Below are 23,638 nucleotides of genomic sequence, written 5' to 3' on the forward strand. Positions count from 1 at the left end.
CGTTCTTTTTCTTCTTTTGTCGCATGAGCTTTTTTTCTCACATAAACGACATATTTTATAAATTTTGTTATAACCGATATATTGACAGGAAATTCTGTTAACCCGCTGCTGCCCTGAACCTAGTGTTATACGTACTCTTTGACTCAATACAGATGTTGGAACCAATTGGGCAGAAGATAAATGTGTGATGAATTCAGTGTCCCACTTTTACTTTTTTTTTTCAACATCCACATCGAGACAAATGACGTCATATATGTTTCTTTTGCGTCCTCTTTCTCCTTCGGTGTTTAAAATTTCGTGCCTTCTTTTTCGTGATTGCGGGAGAACGAGTTTAAGGCTAATATCAGACACACATCCGTAACATTGCCCGTGCTCACTACACACTATACATATTTTGCGCACTGATGCGACGACGACATGCCCACACACACACACACACACACTCACGCACGCAAGACATGCAGATACCATGGAGGAAGACCTGTCGGCTATTTAGCCAAATGGTAGAAAATGCGTATCTGGAATTTGCGCGAAGAGGCGTTATACACGAACACACGAAACTCTCTACTTCACTATATATGCTATGTACATTGACGTACTCTGTGTGAAACTGTATCTCTGCGCTGGGGTAATGAGACCGTGCCATGCGTGTGCATCATAATTATGGTTGCAAACGTGCAAAGTGTGCAGCTATGTACATTGTGCAGATATTCGCAAGTGATAATTTGAGCGAAACGTTTTTATAACGCAACGCTGCGCATAGCGCCAGAGCGCGCGGGAAAGGCAGCGTCTCCACGTATAACATGCGTTGCGCTGTGTAATAATAGTTTATAGAAGGTTAGGTTGGGGGCTCTTTATGATTATCGGGAAAGTATAGTCAGGCAACTACTGCGCCTCGAGCAACCACAGACGTAGCAAAAGCACGTGTACCGTGCTTTGGATTCCCGCAGTGCAACTCTCTGTGTAATCCTCTCAACAAAGAAAGAAAGGGAAAATAATGTAAGTGAGTGTGTGATTAACGCGTAAGGTATGTACACTCCTAAAACGGAACTTCACCGCATGACGTACACAATTCCTGTAGCAAACCGCTGCCCCGAATGACCCCGTTATCTCGCTGATTTGTTGAAAACGGCGAGCATACGCCCTTTTGTGACACCTGCACACTTATAAATGGACTTCACAGCATTCCTGGCCAACCATTATCTCGAATGAGATCGTTGTCTGCAATGATTTGTTGGAAACGGGAGGCGTACGCCTTTTTTTGTGACAATTATGAACAGCATAAGTGTCACAAAAGGCGTACGCCTTCCGTTTACAACAAATCAGGGCAGATAACGATATCATTCGAGATGATGGTTGGCTAGGAGCGTGCTATGCGGTGAAGCTAATTTCTAAGAGTGCGTATATAGTTATGTTAACTGTCACAAAAAGGCGCACGCCCCGCGCTTTTCACGAATCAGGAGTGATAACCATATCATTCTGTGCACTGCTTGGCCTTCTCCAGCGTGCTATGTGGTGAAGCCCTGTTTTTAAGAGTTAATGGTTATTGTGGAGGCTATTTAGCGCTCTTTTTTTTTAACCTGTATGCCGTGTTAAGGACTTATCTGATAAATCACAACGTGTATTGCACATGACCCGGCCCACTGTTAAAGCGATATTGTCACTTCATTGAAATTGTGCTAAAAATTAAAATCGCCCTTATAACAGCGATCTTGTTGTGTTTGCGGTAAGTATCATAACAGAGGTGCCAACCTTGAACAACGTGCAGCCGCATTGGCGCGACAGTCACAACGTAGCTATCACTATGGCTGATGGCCAAAGGCAGCAACAAGTAATATCAGCAACAACGAGTCCTAAAGCTGAGCCCACAGGGAGTGCTGGACACCACATCGACACGAATTATAGTTGATTGCAAATACAGCACACGCACGTACGCACACGTGTAGTCTAATACGCGTAAAACATACACCAATGACGTTCACACGGGTGTTCCTCACACTTTCTATATCCGGTCTACGTAACAGCAACAAAATGACAACAAAGCGCGACTACACACGGACACTTCCTATACTGCACATTGCTATATACGGCTCCCGTGTACATATATATGTACCACTGCACAACATAGTTCCATTGAAAGTTTCAAACAAAAATAATTACGCTTCGTAGAAATGGGTTGATTGTCTGAATGCAATTGTAGCACAGGTCAAAAGGGGAGAGAAAATTCTGGCGAAAACTCACGTATACACTCACGAATATCCACCGATCGAAATTACCCGCAGCCCTATCCCGCGGCACGTGCAGCATGTAACCGCACCGATGTATAGGCAGACTCACCTTATACGTGTAAATCTAACCCCCTCACCCCCCCAAGAAAGGCGCAACTCATACAAAGTGCACACGCTTATATGTACAGAGAGCACTTCGCGGAACATTGGTATAGTTCATACTGTAGGAACGGGTTGCCCAAGAACCAACTGCAAGCACTGGCTCTATTACCCTTGGAAATAGCACAACGAGTGACTGGTATACGCTTTAAATTACGCGTTAACTTCGATCTGCGCACATTGCTATAGCACACACGCTTCACGTGGAACACACACGCACAAACACACGCACACCAAAAATACCACCACATATCTGTAAAAACAAAACGTAAAGAGAAATTAAAGTTCTTCGTGGACATATAAATATATAATAACCTTTGTAAATACAAACATATGCAGTAAAACCCGCTTGTAAACAACTGTGTCTCACGCAACGATATATAACGATATATTCCTGGGAATGTCACCTACCCTGAGAAGTGCACCTCTGCACCTTGCACCTCTGAACACTTTTTCCTGAGTGCTTACAAATAAACGTCACAGTATAACCTACGGTGTATAGTGAAATGTGGGTGGGATGGAATTAAAGTCGCGCACTGCTCGTTTAATATAAGTAAGTTTTACTTAGAAAACGCACTCATGTCTTGCTGTATAGAAACTTTAAGATCAGACTTTGCGCATGCCAGGTTATCGTCTAGCGATTCTACGTTGTGCTGAGCTGAGATGAAACGTCGTTTTAGAGCAATTTTCTCCTATGATTTATTTAAAACTGTGTGCGCTTGAGTACAGCTCTTTTATCGCTTGCTGGTAAGGGCTCGGGTCGTTAGAGTCTGCACCAATACGTATCTAGACAACTGGTTGCATACCATAACTCTGGTAGTGATCAGACCAGTTGAACCTAACCTTTGCTGACGTGGAATTTTTTGGCTAACATTTCCAACTTTCGGAGGTGGCTCTATACGGCGGTAACCAAACAATCTGGTGCAACGACACCCTGGCAAGACCGCGTCTGACGCCATTCTCTTGCTTCCTACTTGATATGATGATCTTGTCAACAATTCACTCTAATCAAAACTAGAGCATGTCAATTTGATATGTACTGATTACATTGGTACTAGCCCAGTTTTTGACTTGCAATGATTACCTGGACGTCATTTCGATGATAACCAAGTAAATTGTAACACGAATGAATGGAGATATGGTTGTAAGGGTTGCGTACTCGACTTTCCCCCCAGCAACGCAGCAATATCTGCAACCCTAATCTTAAAATCTAAAACCGTACTCTTAAAATGTGAAGAGCTAACGAGAGGGGGATACGAAGCTAAGCCAATTTATGGTGACTGATGAAGCAGACGAATATGTTAGTAAAAAACGAAAAAGATAAGATAAGATGAACAAAACTACTTTACACGACGTCACGAAATTGCGAGGATACGGATAGAGATGGACCAACGTTATTGCACGCCTTCGTCCACACACCGGTATCCAATAAAAATCACTTTCTAAAGTGATCGAACAGTGTGATATCCAGCTCTTCAAAGACTAACTTTGACACTAACATTTGCGATATAATTACTATGCAACTTTGTATAACTTTGTATACGCTGCAATGTCTGGGCACACATAACAATAGCAAGATGTGGACCTATAGATGCTGTCTTAAAAAAAAAAAAAAGAAAAAGAAGAAAAACCTATACTTCTTGATACTTTTTCTTTAGTCTGCACAGCCTGATTTCCGCGGTTATACGCAACGCCAAAATCAAAACAATCATCAGTCTATCATTTTGCTTCCTGTGGCACTCGCGGCGCATGAACTCTTCACGAGGTACAAGGGAACCGAGATATAAAATCAATCGCAAACCCTCTAATGCACCATTGACACGTATAAACCACGCTATAACCTGGGAATTCGTGGACAGGGCTATTTCTCGAAGCTTTGAGCAACGTCCTCTTCTTATTGCCGTGGCCCAAAAATTGCCTCGTGCGTACTTCGGGCAGGCTTCAGCTGTGGTTCCTCTCTTCCTCAGCTGACTGAGCTTGTTGTCGCTTGAGGCAGAGCTCTCGCATTTGCAGGAGACTGCCTTCTAGGCTCAAAGCGAAAAAATCGGATGACGTCTCGGGAGAGCTGAAGTAGGATGAAACGCAGAAGTTGACGTTGTTGGGACAGATGTTGTAAGAGCAGCCGTAGCCATCTGGTACCACCGGACCGTAGCCAACCATGATGTGCTTCTCGGTATTTAGCTATGTGGGAACAGGTAACGCAACGTTTTTTTCGAGTGCTATGCGACATCTTCCCAACTTCAACAGTGGCAACATTCACCTTTTTTTTTCCCTTTTAATAACCAATCAATCAATCAAAAAAATTGCGGTGGGGCGTACGATGTACATGACGGGGTTGTGACATCTCGTGCCATGTTCTGCCAAATAGGCGTGAAAAACAATATTTTGTATCTACGTGAGCCCGTACGCCAAGTTTTAGAGCAAAGGAGGCAATGACGCATTGGGAATGCGCACTGCGGAAGCCGAAACTCATCGGGCTCCGACGCAGTTGCAGACGTTTCCGCCAGTTTGGCGGCGTGGGGGAGGGGGTGTACCTCGAAATAAAGTGGTCAAAATCCCCGTTGCAAAATAAACTACCGTAAATAAATGTTATCTGACTATAAAATGCACAATCGTGCGCGGGAAACTGCCAATCGCGAATTGAGACTACCCTGGATGTCAAAATGCAAACACCGAACTTGGACTAAACTAATAAATAATAAACTAACCAACATGCTGCGCTCCGTCGTGTCCGCCCTGCTGAGCCTAATGGCTGCTAAAATGCGGCTTTCGTTCGCTAATACGACTTGGACAGACATAGAAAACACGTGAATTTGAGCGGTCAAATAGTGACGTCGTGTTTTTAAAACACGGCACATCATCTTACGAAGCAATGAAGCATCCTCCTTGATTTTCCTTGTTTGGAGAACGTGAATTTCGAGATCGGGGATTTCGCGACTGGGAATATCGAGGTCCTCCCAGGAGGGGGGTCACGTGCCTGCATCTCCCAATGAGAACGGCCGTAGCTCCCGCTGCTCTGACGTCAGAGGTGGACGCGTACATATGCTAAAGGGTTTACATATATCTTGCCAAGTTTATTTCTTTCCTCAGTACTCTGGCATGCACTAAAATGCCGTGCCTGTACAATATGATGAACCACACACGCACATACATAAAGATGTCACAACCCCTTGAACTGTACTGTGATGTCAAACTAACTTGCTAACGGTATTTGAGGCACGTACAGTATAACCTCTGGGGATGAAACTTATCTTAAATCTTATCTTGTATATTAAAAATTTTTTATGTAAAAGTTTATATAAATAAAATATAAAAGTTTTTGTTATTGTATTTGAGACAAAGTCGTTGCATTATGCTTCCTTCCGTATGTGATTTTTTTTAGTAGGTAGGACGCAGGCGCGTAACGTCTGCTTATTTATTATGTAAATATATTTTACCTGACTCGTAGACAAACGGAAGTCCAAGTAGTCCGTGTACGACTTGTCCCGGAACAAGGCCACCTCCATGTCGTGTAGTTTGGCCATTTCTCGCAAGCCCAGGAGATGGTTGTCGGGGCCTTCGCCGCTCACCGTCTGGAGTCGGAGAGTCGCATGTTTTCGAATTTCTGTTCACAAACACCGTTGCGGTATTCGACACCAACATTACTTACATAGAACAGTATCTGTGTGGCTTTATCAACAGCTGCTTGGAACAGCTTAATCTTATCTTCCTCCTATAGGAAGAGAGAAGAAAGCCAGACAGGTGATCTAGCAGTCGAATGTCCGAGGCATAACAGTGCAGACGTGACGACATAGGAAGAAGAGGGAACGTAGTACGCCATAGAGGGCGCGCAGACGGCACTTTATTAGACCGGATTAGTGTATCCGCGCAACAATCTAAGCTGCACTAAGAGGATTCGCGCTCTCTGAGGTAGAAGAGAGCTAGTTTTCCGAAAGGAACGCCGCCTGATGTTTTTTGGTCTTCTCTTTCGTCTCCTGTATGGCTTCCATTCAGACTAGTACAGTAGCTTGAGTAGAGTATATGTAAGTTACGCATCTTAGATAGTTTTGCGAGTAACTTGATATCTTGCAATATAAAATTATTTGAAAGGTCTGCATTTAGTAATCTACACTCTTAGAAATGAACTTCGCCGCATAGCACGCTCCTAGCCAACGATCATCTCGAATGATATCGTTACCTGGCCTGATTTGTTGAAAACGGGAGGCGTACGTCTTTTTTGTGACAATTATGAACAGCATAAGTGTCGCAAAAAAGGCGTACGCCTCTCGTTTTCAAGAAATCAGGGGGCTTAATCACTTGCACGCGTTAGGAGCTAACGAGAGGCGGGGCACTCGTCGAGAAGGGCACGTGATAAAACACGTGCACGGCGCTCTTCGCGCGATACGTGAAGGGCGTGGGATACGTCACGCGCAATGTGTCACGTGCCCATCTTTTCGAATTTCCCGCACGCCTTTTTGAATTTCCCGCTGCTCGTTAGCTCATAACGACTGTAACGACGATGAAGCAATTAAGCCCACAGGCCAGATAACTATAATCATTCGAGATTATGGTTGGCCAGGAGCGTGCTATGCGGTGAAGCTAATCTTTAAGAGCGTAACTTCAAATGCTTTTTTTCATAACTTCTACTCATTTTCCAAATTACCTTGAAGATAGAAGGATAAGACCCGAGCCGAAAGCCGCAGCGAGAGAGGGCACGTAAAATATTAATAACTCTTTATGAGGTTAAAGCAACGATAATGAAAAAAAAAAAGAAGAAGAAGACAATAATTTCTGTACTGCATTCGTTTGCATCTGTAAAGCGCCTGCTCAGTATTGGGGGGTAATGTGTTTAAAGAAAACGGGACAGGCTATCGAATAGTAATTTTGAAAAGCAGTTGTTCCTGTGAGCTAATAAAGCTTATAAGTAATGCCATTTTGTACTTCACGCTCTTCATACTTTGATAGCGAATTCTATCAGTGAAGCCAAAGTATATTGAAAGTAACCAGCTACTTTTAAAGTAAGAGTAATCAATACTCTATATTAAATATTTTTAATGCTTGAGTGCTTAGTACTCTGCTCAGTTGCTTTTTTGCCGGGGCTCAGTAACTTAATTTCAATACTTTTTGTGAGTATCTTGTACAAGCCTGCTTCCATGTCACGTGAATTGAGGCTCTCCTCGTGCTTTTCTAAATAAATCAAGTGCGTGGATATAAAAGCCGTTGTAATAAATTCTTCGCGAAATGCAGCAAAAATTATTTCTCAGCTTGGCTATCCGTTTCGTAAATGCCGGACAGTTCTATTTTTGTCTTTGCTCATTTACATGCACCGGCCGTACGTGCACATTGTTGACAGGAACAACCAGAAAATTGAAGCGCATATTACCGTAGCCGGTATTGCATCACACATGGCTTGCACCCATTCCAATGCCTGAGACGTAGCGGCCCGGATGTTGTCCACTCGTCCTAGATGAAATTTGCGAAGAGAGGCGCTCTCGTACGTCGAAACCAATTTACGATGGACCCTGTCGATGATGAGAAGCAACGCACGGTCATTGTATCAACCAAAATGGCAAAGTCTATACGTACTTGTAGTAAGTTAACTGGAGTGAAAGTTGTATGAACACGTCGGGACTTATTTTTTGCGCTTTGATGAATTCCTTGCCGTAATTTTGGAAAGATAACACGTACAGGTCCACATCTTCCGCAAGCCTGCAAGAGTCCTCAGAGACTCAGCACAGTGCACTGACACTCGGTCGGCACACTGCACATGGGTACTTACTTGTTCATTGTTTTAGAGGCATCCTGAATGGCAGCTAGAAATTCTTCATTGAGGTCCCATCTTAACCTGGTCACTTGGTGTAGGGAAGAAACATTCGGAGGAGCCTTTGCGGGAGACTTACTGATTGGCTGCTGCTGCCTACGTCGTAAGAAATGCGAACCGCATAAGTGAAACTGACAACGAAAAAAAGGCAATGGTTACTGCCACTAGCCTATACCACAGTGTGCATGCGATACTTAATACATAAAAAAAGCACCTACACCCGATGCCAACCATGCGTTTAAAGTGGGACTCCGCAACGAAGGTTGTGGTATATCCGTAATCTTCGGGATGTCAGGAACATGTGTACGAAATATCTCGGTCCAAAACTGCGCAGATTTTACACCAAACGAATTATTACGAAGCGAGCGCTTCGGCCTCTGTGAAGCGAGAGGGCGCTGAAAGCAACACACTGCTGACATCATCCGGCATCCGGCAAGGGAGAATGCAGGTTGCGAAGCGTAGCAGACGACAATGCTGGGTGACGTCACGATATATGGAACTCTGTTTTCTGCTCTTCGCATTTCGGTTTCGGTTTGCTATTGTCATCATTTATGAATTAATTACTCGCGCAAAATGAATGCGAATGTTGCATTCTGTATCGAGGGGGTGGTTCGTGTTCAGTATGATGCTCACCTAATTTTTTTCGAATCCTTGCGAAGTCTCCATTTAAACGCGTTTTTTACATCGCAGAAAAATACAGGCAATATTCTTCTCGTAGTGCATGCATTGGTGTGTGTGTGTGCTGATGTTAGTGAGTAAAGAACGCGTGTAACCTGATACAAGACTTACAAGTGGTCGAGTAGCTCCTCGCAGAATCGAAGAAGTGTGATTCCTTCTGAAGCTGAATGTTCGCAGATGAAACCATTGACGCCATCACGGCTCACCACTACCTGAAGGGACATAGAAGAAAAAGACAACATGTAATAATCGCTTATGCAAGGTATCCCGACGAACTGACCTGCATGAACTTATCGTACCAGCGGTTGGCGGCATTTGCGTCCGCGCTTCCTCCGTGTAGCAGGTGTGCAGCCATGGCCGCTAAATCCAGTGTGAAAGATTCGCGTCGTATCGTCGAGTAATTCGGTCGGAGGTGCAAAGGCTGGTCCAGGCACACAATTAGGAGGCAGGTTTCTAGGGACTGAAGCGAAGCTTGATTTACATTGCCTGCAAGCAACGGGAGACATTACACTCTGCATACACTATGCAGAACGTTGCACACTCATTGCACAGGCGGGTCATTTATTCTTGAAATTTATGTATGTACCACAGATCTTCATGTGTGCTCTTGCCCTCGCCGGCTTATTTGTTTGTCTGTACTTTTTCGCACATGTGCTCGACAGATCACGCAGTACAATTAGCTTTGCATTCCCAGAATTGAGGGACACCTCGTCTTAAAGTTGGCTTCACCTGTCTACCTGTCACATTCTCATAGACGCAATGCATTTTATCCAGTTTCCCTGAAATATTAGATTATCGCGAGGGTCACAAGGAAGTGTCTGTGTCCTGAAGCGAGGACTAGCTATATCCTGCCTAGCAGTTTAAAAGCGGAATCACAAGGATAGAACGCCACAATTTTTTTTGTATGTTTGTATGTCTCTGGGGGATTTATGTTTATTAAGAAAAAAAAAGAAAGGAAAGGTTAGCCAGTTTGGAGAACCAACGTGACAAAGTGTCTGTCCAATCACAAGGCAGAAATTAGGGGGTATTCGTGGTCTGGCATCGGCTCACAGAAGAAACCACATGCGCCTCGCCTTGAAATGTTACCCCCTGTCTGGGACAGCGACCAATGATGTCACTCCACGAGCAATAGGGGAGAGAGGGAAACTGCGGAGCTACGCAGATCTATTCTGTTTTCTATTTTTTATCTATCTATTCTATTTTCTAAAGAGAAAAAGATCTATTCTATTTTCTGTTCTATTTTCTAAAGAAAAAAGATCTATTCTATTTTCTGTTTTCTATCTATCTATTCTCTTTTCTATTCTATTTTCTAAAGAAAAAAGATCTATTCTATTTTCTGTTTTCTATCTATCTATTCTCTTTTCTATTCTATTTTCTAAAGAAAAAAAGAAAATAGCCACGTGAAAGATGTTTGGTATTTATCTTCAATATTTTTATCGTGTTTGCTAGACGTTTACCGTGAAGCTTCTCGAGTTTCATTTATGTCGTCCCAAAGTGCCCACTGTTTAATGCAACCACTCTGATCAATTTAATAAATGTTATTCCCATCAGTATTATTATATTGCCGGTGCTTGTGCATTGCACGTACGTGACATTGGCAGGTGTTATCATGCGTACACGGCAAATGTTAAACATGTTTTCGTTTCCTTGACAACATGGAGCGACTCGGAAAATCAATAAGAAATATCGAGCTCGCGTCGTTCAAATGTCTACGGCGTTATTGTTCTTCCATACACATTAATACATTACGTATACAGCACTTCGATCGTGGGTACGTATTCAGGAAAGCGACGAAAACATGCAAACACAAAAAAAAGATAAGTGTTTGCATTTGTTTCCAATTCGTTACCAATATGCTTGTGACTCCTCAGCTTGTCTCGTAATAAATTTGCAGGACAGTAACATAACATAACTCGTGCGAAACGTGGCCCCGTCAGCAGTTTTTTTTTTTTTTTTTTTTGCTTTTTGTTCCACTATAGAATATTCCGTGGCGATGTTCCTTGAGTGAATACACGGATACAGTATCACAGCATGTGGGCTGTTCTGCCACTCTTTAGAAGACCTATAGCCAAATATCAATCAATAGCACATTATTAGCGCCATCCCAGGTCGAAAGTAAAATTTACTAAGTCCTCGTAAATGCGCGGTCAGGCGATCGCATCCAGGTGTTCGGTGAACGAAAGTCTCATTAGTGAACCCTGTGTTCGTATGGTGGCAGGGTAATCGTGGTGCCGCTAAGTGTGATTACTCGACCTCGGCATTCATTAGCGTCCCATTACCGCCTGGCACTCTTGATTGAATGGAAATTGAATCTCGTTCCTATACGCCTTTCGTTTCCATCTATGCTTCCTGGTAATCGCTCTAAATTGGCTGCAGCCGTTGATCCTGTCTGCTCGTCGTAAATCGAGGTAATAGATGTCTTACCTGCCTTTCTGTTCACTATATTTCAATGATTGCGCGATTAAAACCGGGTCGTATACAACATATTATAAGGGATATGCGTGTTGTAAGCGGCAGAGGCGCTGGTGTACCGATTGGTAAAGCTTTCTTTTTCTTTTTTTTGCTTAGCTAAGGCATATAATTTTATGCAAAACGTACGACTATTTATGCCTTTCGTTATGCACACTCTAAAAACGGATGGTGGTGCACTGTTGAAACAGAACTTCACCACATAGCACACTCCTAGCCGACCATCATTCCGAATGATATCATTCTGTGCATTGATTTGTTGAAAATGGGAGGAGGCACCTATCTGAGACACATTATGCTTGTCCCACATAGGCGCCTCCCCCCTTGTTTTGAACAAATCAGGACACAGAATGATATCATTCGTAGGCATGCTATGTGGTGTTTTAACAGTGTGGTGGCGGTGAGAGGGCTCGAACTTCACCGCATAGCACGCTGTGCGCCAACCGCTGCCACGAGTGATAGGGTTATTATATTATAGAGTTATCGCTTCTGATTCGAAGAGAGAGAAGGCGGTACGCCTTTTTTAGTGTCAATTATCATATATCCAAATTGACACAAAAAGGCGTACCCCCCTCTCTCTTCGAATCAGAAGCGATAACTCTATCAGTCGGGGCAATGGCTGGCGCACAGTGTGCGGTGAAGTTCTGCGGTGAAGGTGAATGCGGTGAAGTTCTGTTTTTAGAGTGCAGGTCGATCGGCGGTTCATCTACGCCCGGTGCCACACGACAAAATTCGCGTCTCTCCAATCATAAAAGTTGTCTTCAATTTATTTACGTAATTGGTAAACAGCTGACAAAAATATACAGCTTCGTGTCCCTGGTCCTCAATTATGGTGTGATTCCGCGCGAAAAGTACAGGCCCATATTGGGTAGCCTTCTATATGCACACTCTTAGAAATAAACTTCACCGCATAGCACGCTCCTAGCCAACCATCATCTCGAATGATATCGTTATCTGCCCCGATTTGTTGAAAACGGAAGGCGTACGCCTTTTTTTGTGACTCTTATGCCGTTCACAATTGTCACAAAAAAGGCGTACGCCTCCCGTTTTCAACAAATCGGGGCAGATAACGATATCATTTGAGATGATGGTTGGCTAGGAACGTGCTATGCGGTGGAGCTCATTTCTAAGAGTGCAGGGTAAAAATGTTACAAAATTTAAAGAAGGCGTGACATCACGTGTCTGTATTCGTACATCGTGCTAACTTGGAATAGTGGCTCGCCCAGCTCCGTCTGTCTTGCGTTGTGAGCACGCCCACCGATGGCTGATGTTCCGAAGCGTCCTTCGCCTGTTGCTTAACGTGAAGCAGCTGTTCTTCTAAAGCGTCGACACTCAGGTGATCGTTTTTCATCGGCAGCTTGAGTGAGAAAAACTAATTGAGGCACAAAAGAAAGAGGGGTCTAATATCAGTTAATCCGCTCAGCGTCGTCATCGTCAGCTCACAAGCGTTTTTGTCACCTGATTTCTGCACGCTACGATGATATGATCTTGCTGCTCTGATACTAGGAGTAATTCATCCTTTTTGAAGCCCGGGCGTCTGTATGCGGGAAAAAAGTGCCGGTACGTCTGCATGCACAATGCCGTCTTCTTTCCACGGCTCGCGCTTATGTCCTGTGTGAGGCTTCCACTGGAAAATGACACAAGAGTGACATAGAACGGGAGCACAATGTTTCCAGTATCATCAGATTTCGTTATAATGAGTTCATCTGGGAATGAGAACAGTGTTGGAAACAAGGGATACTTACGTGTCTATTCGCTTTTTAAATAACGTTGCGAATTCAACAACCCGAGCAGCGTATCTGTAAAAAGAAAAGAAAACGATTTACTCGTGCGGTTGAAGCGGACCGCGAAGCTTTGGGCGTAGAATTTACGATTATTTTACTAAATAAAGTACTTAATCGCTTAAGAATTAAAATGAAACTGATTACACCGATTCATTGAATTTGGCCCCACAAAACTTCGTACTGCCAGAACGCTACATTAAATTAATTTTCTTAAGTGACAGCCGCATAAACGATCTGGAAGACGTAAGTTCTTCGTCAAAAAGTCACGCATCATGGTGGCAGTACACCTTCCATCCTTGCTTTGCTAACCACACTCTAAAAACAGAGCATTAGCGCATAGCACGCTCCTAGTCAACCAGCATCCCGAATGACAACGTTCTCGCCCTTGATTGGATGAAAACGGGGGGCGTACGCCATTTTTGCTGCAATTACGAACTAGATAATAAGCACGAAAAGGGCGTACACCTCCTGTTTCAGCAAATCAGGGAAAGAACAATGTCACTCGGGATGATGGTTGGCTAGGAGCGTGCTGTGCGGTGAGGGTTTGTTTTCAGAGTGCACGAATGACAGGGGGATTCTTTTACGAACCTGCTACGTGTTAGCTTCATAAGAGAGAGAGAGAGAGAGGGGGGGGGGGTAGGGCGTACGCCTTTTTGTGTGAATGATCATATATCCAAATTGGCACAAAAAGGCATACGCCCCCCTCCCCCCCTACTCTCCCACTTCGAATCAGAACCGATAACTCTATCATTCGTAGCAATGGCTGGTTCAGAGCATGCTATGCAGTGAAGTTCCGTTTTTTAGAGCGCTCTCTTCGAATCAGAAACGATAACCCTATCATCACTCGTGGCGGTGGTTGGCGCACCACAGCTTGCTATGCAGTGAACGTCTGTCTTTAGAGTGTGCTATGTCACTGTGTTTTCTCGGCTCAAAATAGGTGTAAAAGAAAAAAAAGAAAAAACAGAAACAAAACAAAGTTGGACGTATAGATAGCTCAACGTAGATGACACGTTGTTGGATGTACTGTATGTATGTATAGCGCTTAATGATGTGATAGCTCTCGTTGTGAGTGATCAGATCACAAAAGTGAAGCAGTCACAAAATGCGATTTTTTTATCATCTTCTGAACACTGCAGGAAAGTTTTTAAGGCCCACACCGATTCATACATATTTCACTCAAATTGCCCGTACCGTGTCGTGCACACTCTAAAAGCAGAGCTTCACCGCATAGCACGCTCTGCGTCCACCATTGCCGCGAATGATAGGGTTATCGCTTCTGATTCGAGAACAGAGGTGGGCGTACGCCTTTTGTGTCAATTTGGATATATGGTATTTGACCACAAAAAGGCGTACGCCCTCCTGTCTCTTCGAATCAGAAGCGATAACCCTATCGTTCATGGCCATGGTTGGCGCAGAGCGTGCTATGCGGTGAAGTTCTGTTAGAGTGCAAAAGTCTATGCCATGACCATTCTTATCTGTCATGCATGACATCCTTGCGTGAACCGTATATGCTGTGCTATATAGTGGAAGTTCCCAATACGGTTACGTTGTGTTTTCCTATTTGGCTCTGGGGTTCTTTCCGGTCAATATATACGCGCATGCTGCATTCTGTAACATGATCGTCGGATTTTCTTACCTAACTTGCTCGTGAGAAGTTTTGAAGTTCTGTTTTGGAAGGAGGTAGAAGGGCGAAGAGTTCACCGGCAGTGGCTGAGGGTTGTTGAGATACATATCGTCCAACCATAGTTCTGTCACCTGATACGAGAAACGAAGGAAATGAAGGTTGCATTACTATACCGCTACACTACACTACAGCTGGCACCAGGATTCGAACCTCGGTACCTCCCAGTTTCGACGTACTTGCGATGTCACGTCGAGACTGGGAGGTACCCAGGTTCGAATCCTGGCGCTGGCTGTGCTGTCTAGAGTTCTTCCTGGGTTTTCCTCAGACGCTTTCAGACATATGTCGGCACACTTCCCTTAGAGTCGGCCCAGGACGCACATTCTCCAGGGCGTCAGTCGTGATGTTGCTCACTTCTGTGAGGCCGGCAACGGCGAGCCCTTTCACCATCACCACGACCACCACCACCACCACCACCACCACCACACTACAAACTGCAACTTGTTTAATTCCACTAGATTGTTGTCATGTTCTTCTTCAGTGTAAGTCTAGTATATTAACAATCTGTCATCTGCGAGTATTTTATTTTTAGTGCAATGTACGAAGCGTTTTGTTCCCTGCTATGTTCTTCTTCTCAACAAATCATAGAGCCATGTTTCTTGTATTGAGCCGGTATTGAAATCTTTACTTGCATAGAACTCCGCTTTGAAGCAGTGATAGTACCGCTTCACATCAGTCATGTCTATTTACGGTGAGCTGGTGATGGTAATGCGGTAAAGAAAAAAAAGTGGGGATGACGGCTAGCTGGACTGGAGGTTATTATGGACGACCTGAGCCCCTACGTCATTGGTTACGTAACGCCACCACGCAAAGCATGTTGGTGGGCACTATCCGTTTTATCATCCAATCAGCCGACGCGTTTTTTCCCGCTTCTTGCCCACCACAACAAAATATAGCCTCGAAACGGTCTTCTCGTGACGTCAGATGTTTGCAAACAGAAAGTCTTATTACTGCTTTCGTGTGGTTATGCTGTGTTGACTTACACTCTAACACGAAAAATAAGGCGTTCTTTTAGGGACATTTTGGAGACTATAGATGCATTGCCACAACTATTATACACTCTTAAAAAAAGGTGGTGTTGGTGGTGGTGACGAAAACCAGCTTGCCGTTGTTGGTCTCACGTATGTGGGCTGCATCACAACTGTAGCGACTGCGTCACTCTTAAAACAAAGCTTCACCACATAGCACGCTGAAGGCCAATCATCGTACAGAGTGATATCACTCCTGATTTGTGGAAAGCGCGGGGCGTAGGCCTTTTTGTGACAATTAACATTTCTACATATGTGTCATAAAAAGGTGTACGCTTCCCGTTCTCAACGAACCAGGGGGCTTAATCGCTTCATCGTCGTTACGGTCGTTACAAGCTAACGAGTGGCGGGAAACTCAAAAAGGCGGGCGGGAAGTTTAAAAAGGTGGGCACGTGATAAAACACGTGCACGGCGCTCTTCGCGCGATACGTGAAGGCCGTGGTACACGTCACGCGCAATTTGTCACGTGCCCACCTTTTTGAATTTCCCGCCACTCGTTAGCTTGTAACGACGATGAAGCGATTAAGCCCCCAGGGGAGAGAACGATGTCACTCGGGCTGATGGTTGGCTAGGAGCGTGCTGTGTGGTGAAGTTCATTTTTAAGAGTGTAGCCACGGCAAACTTAACGCATTAAACGGAATGGCAGTAACTTCACCTCCTAACCAACCTTCATCTCGAATGACATCGTTGAAAACAGGAGGCCTATGCCTTTATGCCTTCTTTGTGACAATTATGCCGGACATAATTGTAACAGAAAAGGCGTACCCCTTCCGTTGTCAACAAATCAGGGGAGAGAACGACGTCACTCGAGCGAGATGATGGTTGGTTAGGAGGTGAAGTTACTGCCATTCCGTTTAATGCATTAGTCCCTTAAGAGAGTGAATGCATGGACGTTTATGGCGAAGTTCGGGGGCTATTAGCAGTGCAAGGGACTATAAAATTGGGATTAACTGCAATCTAGGAAACTGGAAGATGTAGTCACTTCCCAATTTACTTCTGTTTATTTTTATTTTTAGTGTGTACATGTAACTGCATCCTTTCTCATACCACGCGTGTTTGTTTGTATCGAAATATTTCACTACGAACATTAGCCTTCTCTTTTCTTCCTCACTAAATTGAATTATCGTCAAATTGAAATATCTTTCAACGGAGTCAGCGAGTCGTATACGGGCTGTGTCGGCAAAAAATACGTCCTCTCAAGTCAATCCACTTTGCACTGCACTTCCACGTAGCACGCAAATAAACAGAATGCAGAAAGTGAGATAAGTAACCTTTCCGTAGCATTGTACCACGTGATTGTACCTTGGACGTTCGCATTGTGTTGTCGTAGAGGCTAAATCACCGTTGTTTATCTTTTGCATTTCATTTTTTTCCTATTCTGCTGCTTATATGCTGTCTTGTGAAGATGACAGTTACATTTGCGGGACCTTTACATTGCCTCGCACATGGAACGGTGCAAGTCCATAGCTCGATAATTATAATGCCCCCGGGACTGTTTTTGTTTCGCAAGCAAATGAAAGCAGAGCAGACATGATCGATAGCACTCTCATCGAACAATGAGAATTGATTTGAATGTCCCTGTCCCACTGAAAATGCATGTGTACAGTTATAAGCTTGAAAGATACGCGGAGTGGACACGTAACGCTGATTGTAGTTCCTGTGCGTTCTTTCCTCTTCTAAATTCACCCACAACACAATCTAGAACGCTTAATAGATAGACGGACAAATTGGTGAGCGGACACGAAAAGGACTGACAGAAAACGCGAAACCTCAATTGTATAACACCGCATATTAGATTAGCGACACAAATTCGGAAACCCACTTTTCATAATGAGAAGTAACTGCCATACAGCCATTCTGCGGTATCATCTAACGCCAACGTTCCCTACCATTTCATACTACACCAGAAAAAAAAAAAGAAAAGAAAGATAAGAAATGAAAAGAGGGCCCCTGTAATCTCGGAAGCGCTAGTAGTAATCGAGCGATCTTTACAACTCCCCCCCCCCCCCCCCCCCCATCTCGTGAACAGTCCCGTTGATGCTGTCCATGCATCTACAGTTTCTGCCGTGGCGATAATAAATGACCGATGTTTATCTGCGCTGTGATACAAAGCGACGAGCGTCAAATAAAAGAAACCACCGTTTTTATATAACAGCGAACAAAGCGTGAAAACGCTCGTTAGTAGAAAACAAGCCCCGGGAGCTCGCTATACTCGTCGGGCCATTTTGAAGAGGAATGCTCGAGTGGGTGCTCATCTGAGCAAGGGCTTGTATGCGCATGCACGTGCAGGGGGAGGCTTTGAATAGGTTTGCGTGACATAACGCTGGAAAAGTTGAGTGGAACGTGCTTAAGTGAGATGCGTGAGGATGTGTTTCGAAAGGACAGCAGAGGCTTGAAAGAGTGCCGCTTTCAACTTAAGCGTCGTAGGTTTTATAAATTATAATAAGTGGTAGGGAAGCTTGGTGAGCAGTTCGTCTGCAAGGGTTTGCCGTGGTGTGTCTTTCCTATTTATCTCTACCTTCTATAGGTGTCAGGGCTTGTTGCCGTTTGCTGGCGCTCATTTGCCCATTGGAAGGCTCGAATGAAGCCTGAGTACATGACAGTTATCAGCAACGTGACGTCAGTCACTCCAGAGGAATCAGGCGATTTGCTTGTCGTGTTTTCGGAAACGTTACCGTGACACTTCTACGTTGTCCTAAAGCTCGCTACTTTCTTTTTCATCGGACGCTGTACGGTTCCGGACGTACGGTTACGGTACCCGATGCGCCCTCCGATTCCTTTTCCGTAACGCTATCAACCAATCAGCTATCAGCGTATAGGAATAGCTGATTGGCTGACAGCGATATGGAAAAGGGAATCGGGGGTCTGCTCACGGTTTCCCGATAACGTTTCGTGATAACGTGATAAGCCAATCGCCTGATTCCTTTGGAGTGGCTGATATCACGTTGCTGATATGTGATTGGCTGACAGCGATACGGAGTCGAAATCGGAGGGGGCTGACCGTCCGTCCTTCTTCTTCTTTTTTTGCTATAGTCGTGACGACGACCACTTCTGTGTGGCCAACAACGACGAGCCGATCCTGCCAACCCCCCCCCCCCCTTACGATTACGATTTCCTCAAACTCCCTAGTGTTATCAGTGTATGGTCAAACTTGTACATTGGGTCCTTAACCAAAACGTGCAAATACAACACAAAAAGCGGTGAATGACAAACTCGGGAGCAGTAAGTTTTAAAGCCGGTACACAAGTGGACTTCTTTCTCGGGAGCAACCAGTGCCAGGAGATGGAAATGTGGAGAAATAAAATGCGGGGGTAGGTAGTTCCTTTTTACGCCCCTTTACCCTCGGGACAGCGGTAGGGGATGTGGCAGCCGTTTATTTCAGCAAATATGCTAATAAGGATCGTGCCTCCGCGTACGCGTTGGAGCTGCTCCATACATGCACGCACACGCGTGAGTGGAGATCGGGAGGGGTGTTAGGGGGGGAGGATATGGGGCGCTGCGTACCTCTTGTTCCCTTTCTCCTTTTTCGGTAACGCTTCCCCGTTTCCCAACGCCGCCGGCGGCCAAAGCGTTTCATTTATCCTGGAGGTAATCAAATTGTCTTCCGTACCCTCAGCCTTTCCCTGTCGGAATAGCCTTGGGTGCAGATGTGCCGCACACGTACAATAAAAAAAGAGAGGACCGGAGGGGGGGGGGGGAGGGGAATCGGTCGCCATTTTGATTGCTTCGGTTTGCTCTCGTGATTTCGGTCGTTCCATCTTTCTGCGCTTTCGCTTTGCTCTCTCGTGTTCCCTTCTTTCTAACTTCCTTATTTTTCAAGTTAGATTTGAGATTATACTGGTTGTCGTTTCTTGGAAAAGTTGCCACACTTCGACAGAAAGTATATACGCAGGACGATGGCTTTGGGCTGCATACTCCTATAGGTGAAGCGCCAGCTGTGCTCGATATGTCATGCTGTACTTTTTCATCTCTAAGTTGCCTCTTTCCACATTTATTCTTTCTCTCTCTCTCTCTCTCTTACGCACACGCACACACGCTCCCGATGGTAGGCGATGCACCACATTTCCTCGCGGTGGTATGTCAAGTTGGCTTTTATACATGCAATTATGTTATCAGGCGAAGCCAACTTTTTAGGAGGTGCCCTTGAACTGGTCGTGTTATTGGTGCTATTTTTGGTATAAGCGGTCTTTTAGACTTCGCAAGGATTCCAAAAAAATTAGGGGAGCATCATACCGAACACGAACCACCCCCTCGATACCGAATACAACATTCGCACTCATTTTGTGGGAGTAATTCATATGTAAATGATAACAATAGCAAACGGAAACCGAAATGCGAAGAGCGGTTAGTCCAGAGGCGGATACCGTGACGTCACCCAGGATTGGCGTCTGCTACGAAACCTGCGTTCTCCCTTGCCGGATGATGTCAGCAGTGTGTTGCTTTCAGTACCCTCTGGCTTCACAGAGGCGAAGCGCTCGCTTCGTAATAAATTCCTTTGAATAAAATCTGCGCAGTTTTGGAAGGAGATATTTCGTACACATGTTCCTGACATCCCAAAGGTTACGGATGTACCACAACCTTAGCGGTGATTTTGTTACGGAGTCCCACTTTAAAGGATGTTTTCGTCACAAATTGTATTCAGTCTTCACTCAGCGTTCACTCGGGAAAACACTATACACAGTGAAATGTGTCCCGCGGTGCTTTTGCCTCACTCTAAAAGTTTCCGCGTACAAGATGTACTTCTTACTATGTCGGACCAATGATTCCAATTCCAATAGACGTCCAACCAACTATGGAATACACGCGACCACTTTTGAGTTTCATAATAACGAACTTCCTTCTCCATCATAATTTACATGCTCCTCTCAGATAACGGATATGTACATAACCCCTATGCAGTCTATTTTGTACAGAACTCGTCAGCATAGCAGCGCGCGTGGACAGCTAAGTCCATGTTTGCTCACGCCCGAGGCGGACGTTCTGCATGTAGATGTAGCTACAGCGAATACACGCCCAGCCGAGCGTTTCTCCCATATTCAAATGAGCCGGCATGCACTCGTTCGGAACTGATTTAATTAGGTCCTCATTAATTGGAGGGCGTCTGGCGGCCTGTCCTAGTTAATCCCGAGCGCGCAGTTGTAGCAGCCTCGACGCATGCCGCAAAAATGCCCGGAGCGGAGCATTGCACTGCAGGAACGGATGAGGGATGATGATGCGGAGTTGTGTGCGGGGCTGGAGATGGCATCAAAGATAAGCGCTGGAAAACAGCGTCTGGTTGGAATGAAGCTTCGCATGTATGCGTAGGTGTGGAACGCTTCTGGCGGGGAGGGGGGGGGGATGTGGTTATGCCAAGCACATGTGCAGATGGCAAGTGCCATAACCGTCCTTATGCGATAGTTTTTGTTCGCTGATGATGTGATATCGCTGTGCTATATAGGTCAACATAAGAAGCTGCCCAAGAAGAACAACATCCTGGAAGGTTGGCAATGTCGATCCAATATAGGACCACGATTTGGCCAGTACTGCCAATGTTGGTCCAATATTGGACGAAGATTGGCAATGTCGTCCCGATATTGGACCGCGATTGGGTCTGTATTGCCAATATTGGTCCAAGATATTGTGCTGCTTGGCTGTGCACACGAAATAGATGTTGACGGTAACGTGGGGTGTTTCATCACAGAGGGGGAAGTGCCCTACCCCGTTCCATATAAAGGTTGATTGATTGATTGATTGATTGATATGAGACAGTACATGACTGATGTGATGTGAGGATGAAGTGAAATGAGTTAACTGCGAGTTGTTCACGGAACAATTGCACGCCAAGTAGCCTCGATGACAACATGGAAACAATAAGCGAAACACGGCATACGCTTGCCAATCAGAATAGACTAGTCGTATTGTCTGAAAAGCCCTTTACGATGTCCTTCGTTATCACCAAGACCTACTAGATTATAACGACCACGTCATAGGCACCCATTCCCAGCGCCCCATTTGGAAGCTAACGGTGGCGCTACTCATCACCCTGGTTATTGCTTCCTCAATTTCTACAATACTTTATACCTCAGCTTACCTTAGTATTTTTGTACAAGCGATGGATGTCCCACGGGAGATGCTTCTTTCTACGGTTGATTATCGTCATAATTCCAGTACGCGTTTTCATAGGGGCTGTTGCTGTCGTCTGCTACGGTAGTCGTACGTCCTCTTCTGCGCTTTCAAAATTCAAATTTTCATTGTCCAATCATGATGTAGATCTCGCGGGCCGATGAGTAGCGCCCCTAGCGGATCGTGCGGACCGGGCTCCTCTTAGGGGTTGCCGATTATGACATGGTCGTTATAATCTAGCAGGTCGTGGTTATCACACGTATCAAAGCACTCACCCAGTTGTCTCGGGTCGATGCGAATTCCCTGAGCTTCTCCTGGAGCCAGTTTCCTTTCGCTTCGTCCGAGGCGAAATCTCGCACCAGGCGTGTGGTGCCCTCCAGTTGGGGCTTTGGTACAACGGCAGCCAGACTTTCCAGGTACCGTTCCAGGGTGGCCGCCAGGGCGGGCACAAAGGCGCGTGGCAGTTCCACACCACGCGTCTGGAAAAGATAGATCGAATTCTCGTTGAGAACGCATTGGTCTTCAATGTATTGCGGTTTCTTTCTACAAATGGAGTGGCGATTCGTTCCGGATTGCCGTAATATATTTTATTAGAAGATACACACTTTTCATACCTGCTTTCACAACATGAAGAAGAAATATGCTCTACTTCGTCACAGTCGCGAATGTGTTGTGGAAACAACACGGACAGGGGTTGCTTGCATAAATATGGTTTTGATATTTGAGCCGACACCTTTCCCAGGCAGCACGCCAATATTGGTCCCAGATTGGAATTATTATCCCAATTTTGCAAATGCAACCCGACCCAATATTGGACCAATATTGGCATACCCATATTTGATTTCCATATTACCTGTGTGTACTTCCTATATTGCCTATATTGGCAAGCTATTGCCCGTTTATAGCCAACATAGGCTGGTAATTGGCAATGTTGGACCAATATTTCCATGCTGAAGCCATCATTGGCTGGCCATTGGCAAAGCTGGTCCAATATTGGACCAATCCTTCCAATGATCAACCAATATTGGTCTAAGATTCAGTGCTGCCTGGGTTGTCTTAAGACGTTTTCGTTCTAAAACTTTCATCGAAAAGCTAGAGTTTATGTCGCTAATATTTTGTTTAGATAAGGATAGATGTTCAAACTTTAGTAGCGGTAATATTTGTCCTTCGTTGCGAACTTTAATTAGTAAGTACACATACAAAACGCACATATTCTGAACTTTCTCCAGACCGGTTTTTACCAAACACAAGCATAATAAAAAAATTGAAAATATATCACATTACTTTTATTATAATTAGAAGTAATATGTATTATAAATATATAATTATATTTCTATATAAAGGGAAAATAGCCGAACCCCCGTGGCTGCACGTGGAGCATATGTTTCCAAGTTGATCGTGCACTCCCAGCCGCGTACAGATGTTTCGTCCTACTTGGGACTCGTGTGACACACACACACACACACACACACACACACACACACACACACACACACACATATATATATATATATATTATAATTAATACCAATTATAAATAAATAATATTATTCATTATAAAAATTACTTTGCTACAAAAGGAGCATTATTTCTTCGAGATTTTCTTGCTTGGAGCTTCGAACACTTTACCGCTACGGCACAATTGTCCGCAATTTCCTAATTTTCTAATACTATTTCGCGACGCGTTCCACACATTTGATCACTCTCGA

General features: G+C 44.7%; 1 protein-coding gene across 1 annotated transcript in view; it reads right to left on the minus strand.

Annotated features, from left to right (window-relative positions):
* Positions 1–1,239: 1,239 nt before the first annotated feature.
* LOC135368512 (vesicular acetylcholine transporter-like) overlaps positions 1,240–23,638 on the minus strand; it is a 67,313-nt gene continuing 44,914 nt past the window's right edge. The window contains exons 3-15 of the mRNA XM_064601858.1: positions 22,205–22,408; positions 14,755–14,873; positions 13,080–13,133; positions 12,793–12,961; positions 12,529–12,706; positions 9,146–9,351; positions 8,977–9,077; positions 8,146–8,283; positions 7,953–8,075; positions 7,750–7,888; positions 6,037–6,099; positions 5,825–5,959; positions 1,240–4,568 (exon numbers count right to left, since the gene is read on the minus strand). Coding sequence (XP_064457928.1) covers positions 4,329–4,568; positions 5,825–5,959; positions 6,037–6,099; positions 7,750–7,888; positions 7,953–8,075; positions 8,146–8,283; positions 8,977–9,077; positions 9,146–9,351; positions 12,529–12,706; positions 12,793–12,961; positions 13,080–13,133; positions 14,755–14,873; positions 22,205–22,408 — 1,869 coding nt within the window. The 3' untranslated portion in view covers positions 1,240–4,328. The remainder of the gene's footprint in view (positions 4,569–5,824; positions 5,960–6,036; positions 6,100–7,749; positions 7,889–7,952; positions 8,076–8,145; positions 8,284–8,976; positions 9,078–9,145; positions 9,352–12,528; positions 12,707–12,792; positions 12,962–13,079; positions 13,134–14,754; positions 14,874–22,204; positions 22,409–23,638) is intronic.

Source organism: Ornithodoros turicata, chromosome 9, assembly GCF_037126465.1.
Source record: "Ornithodoros turicata isolate Travis chromosome 9, ASM3712646v1, whole genome shotgun sequence".
NCBI classification, from domain to species: domain Eukaryota; kingdom Metazoa; phylum Arthropoda; class Arachnida; order Ixodida; family Argasidae; genus Ornithodoros; species Ornithodoros turicata.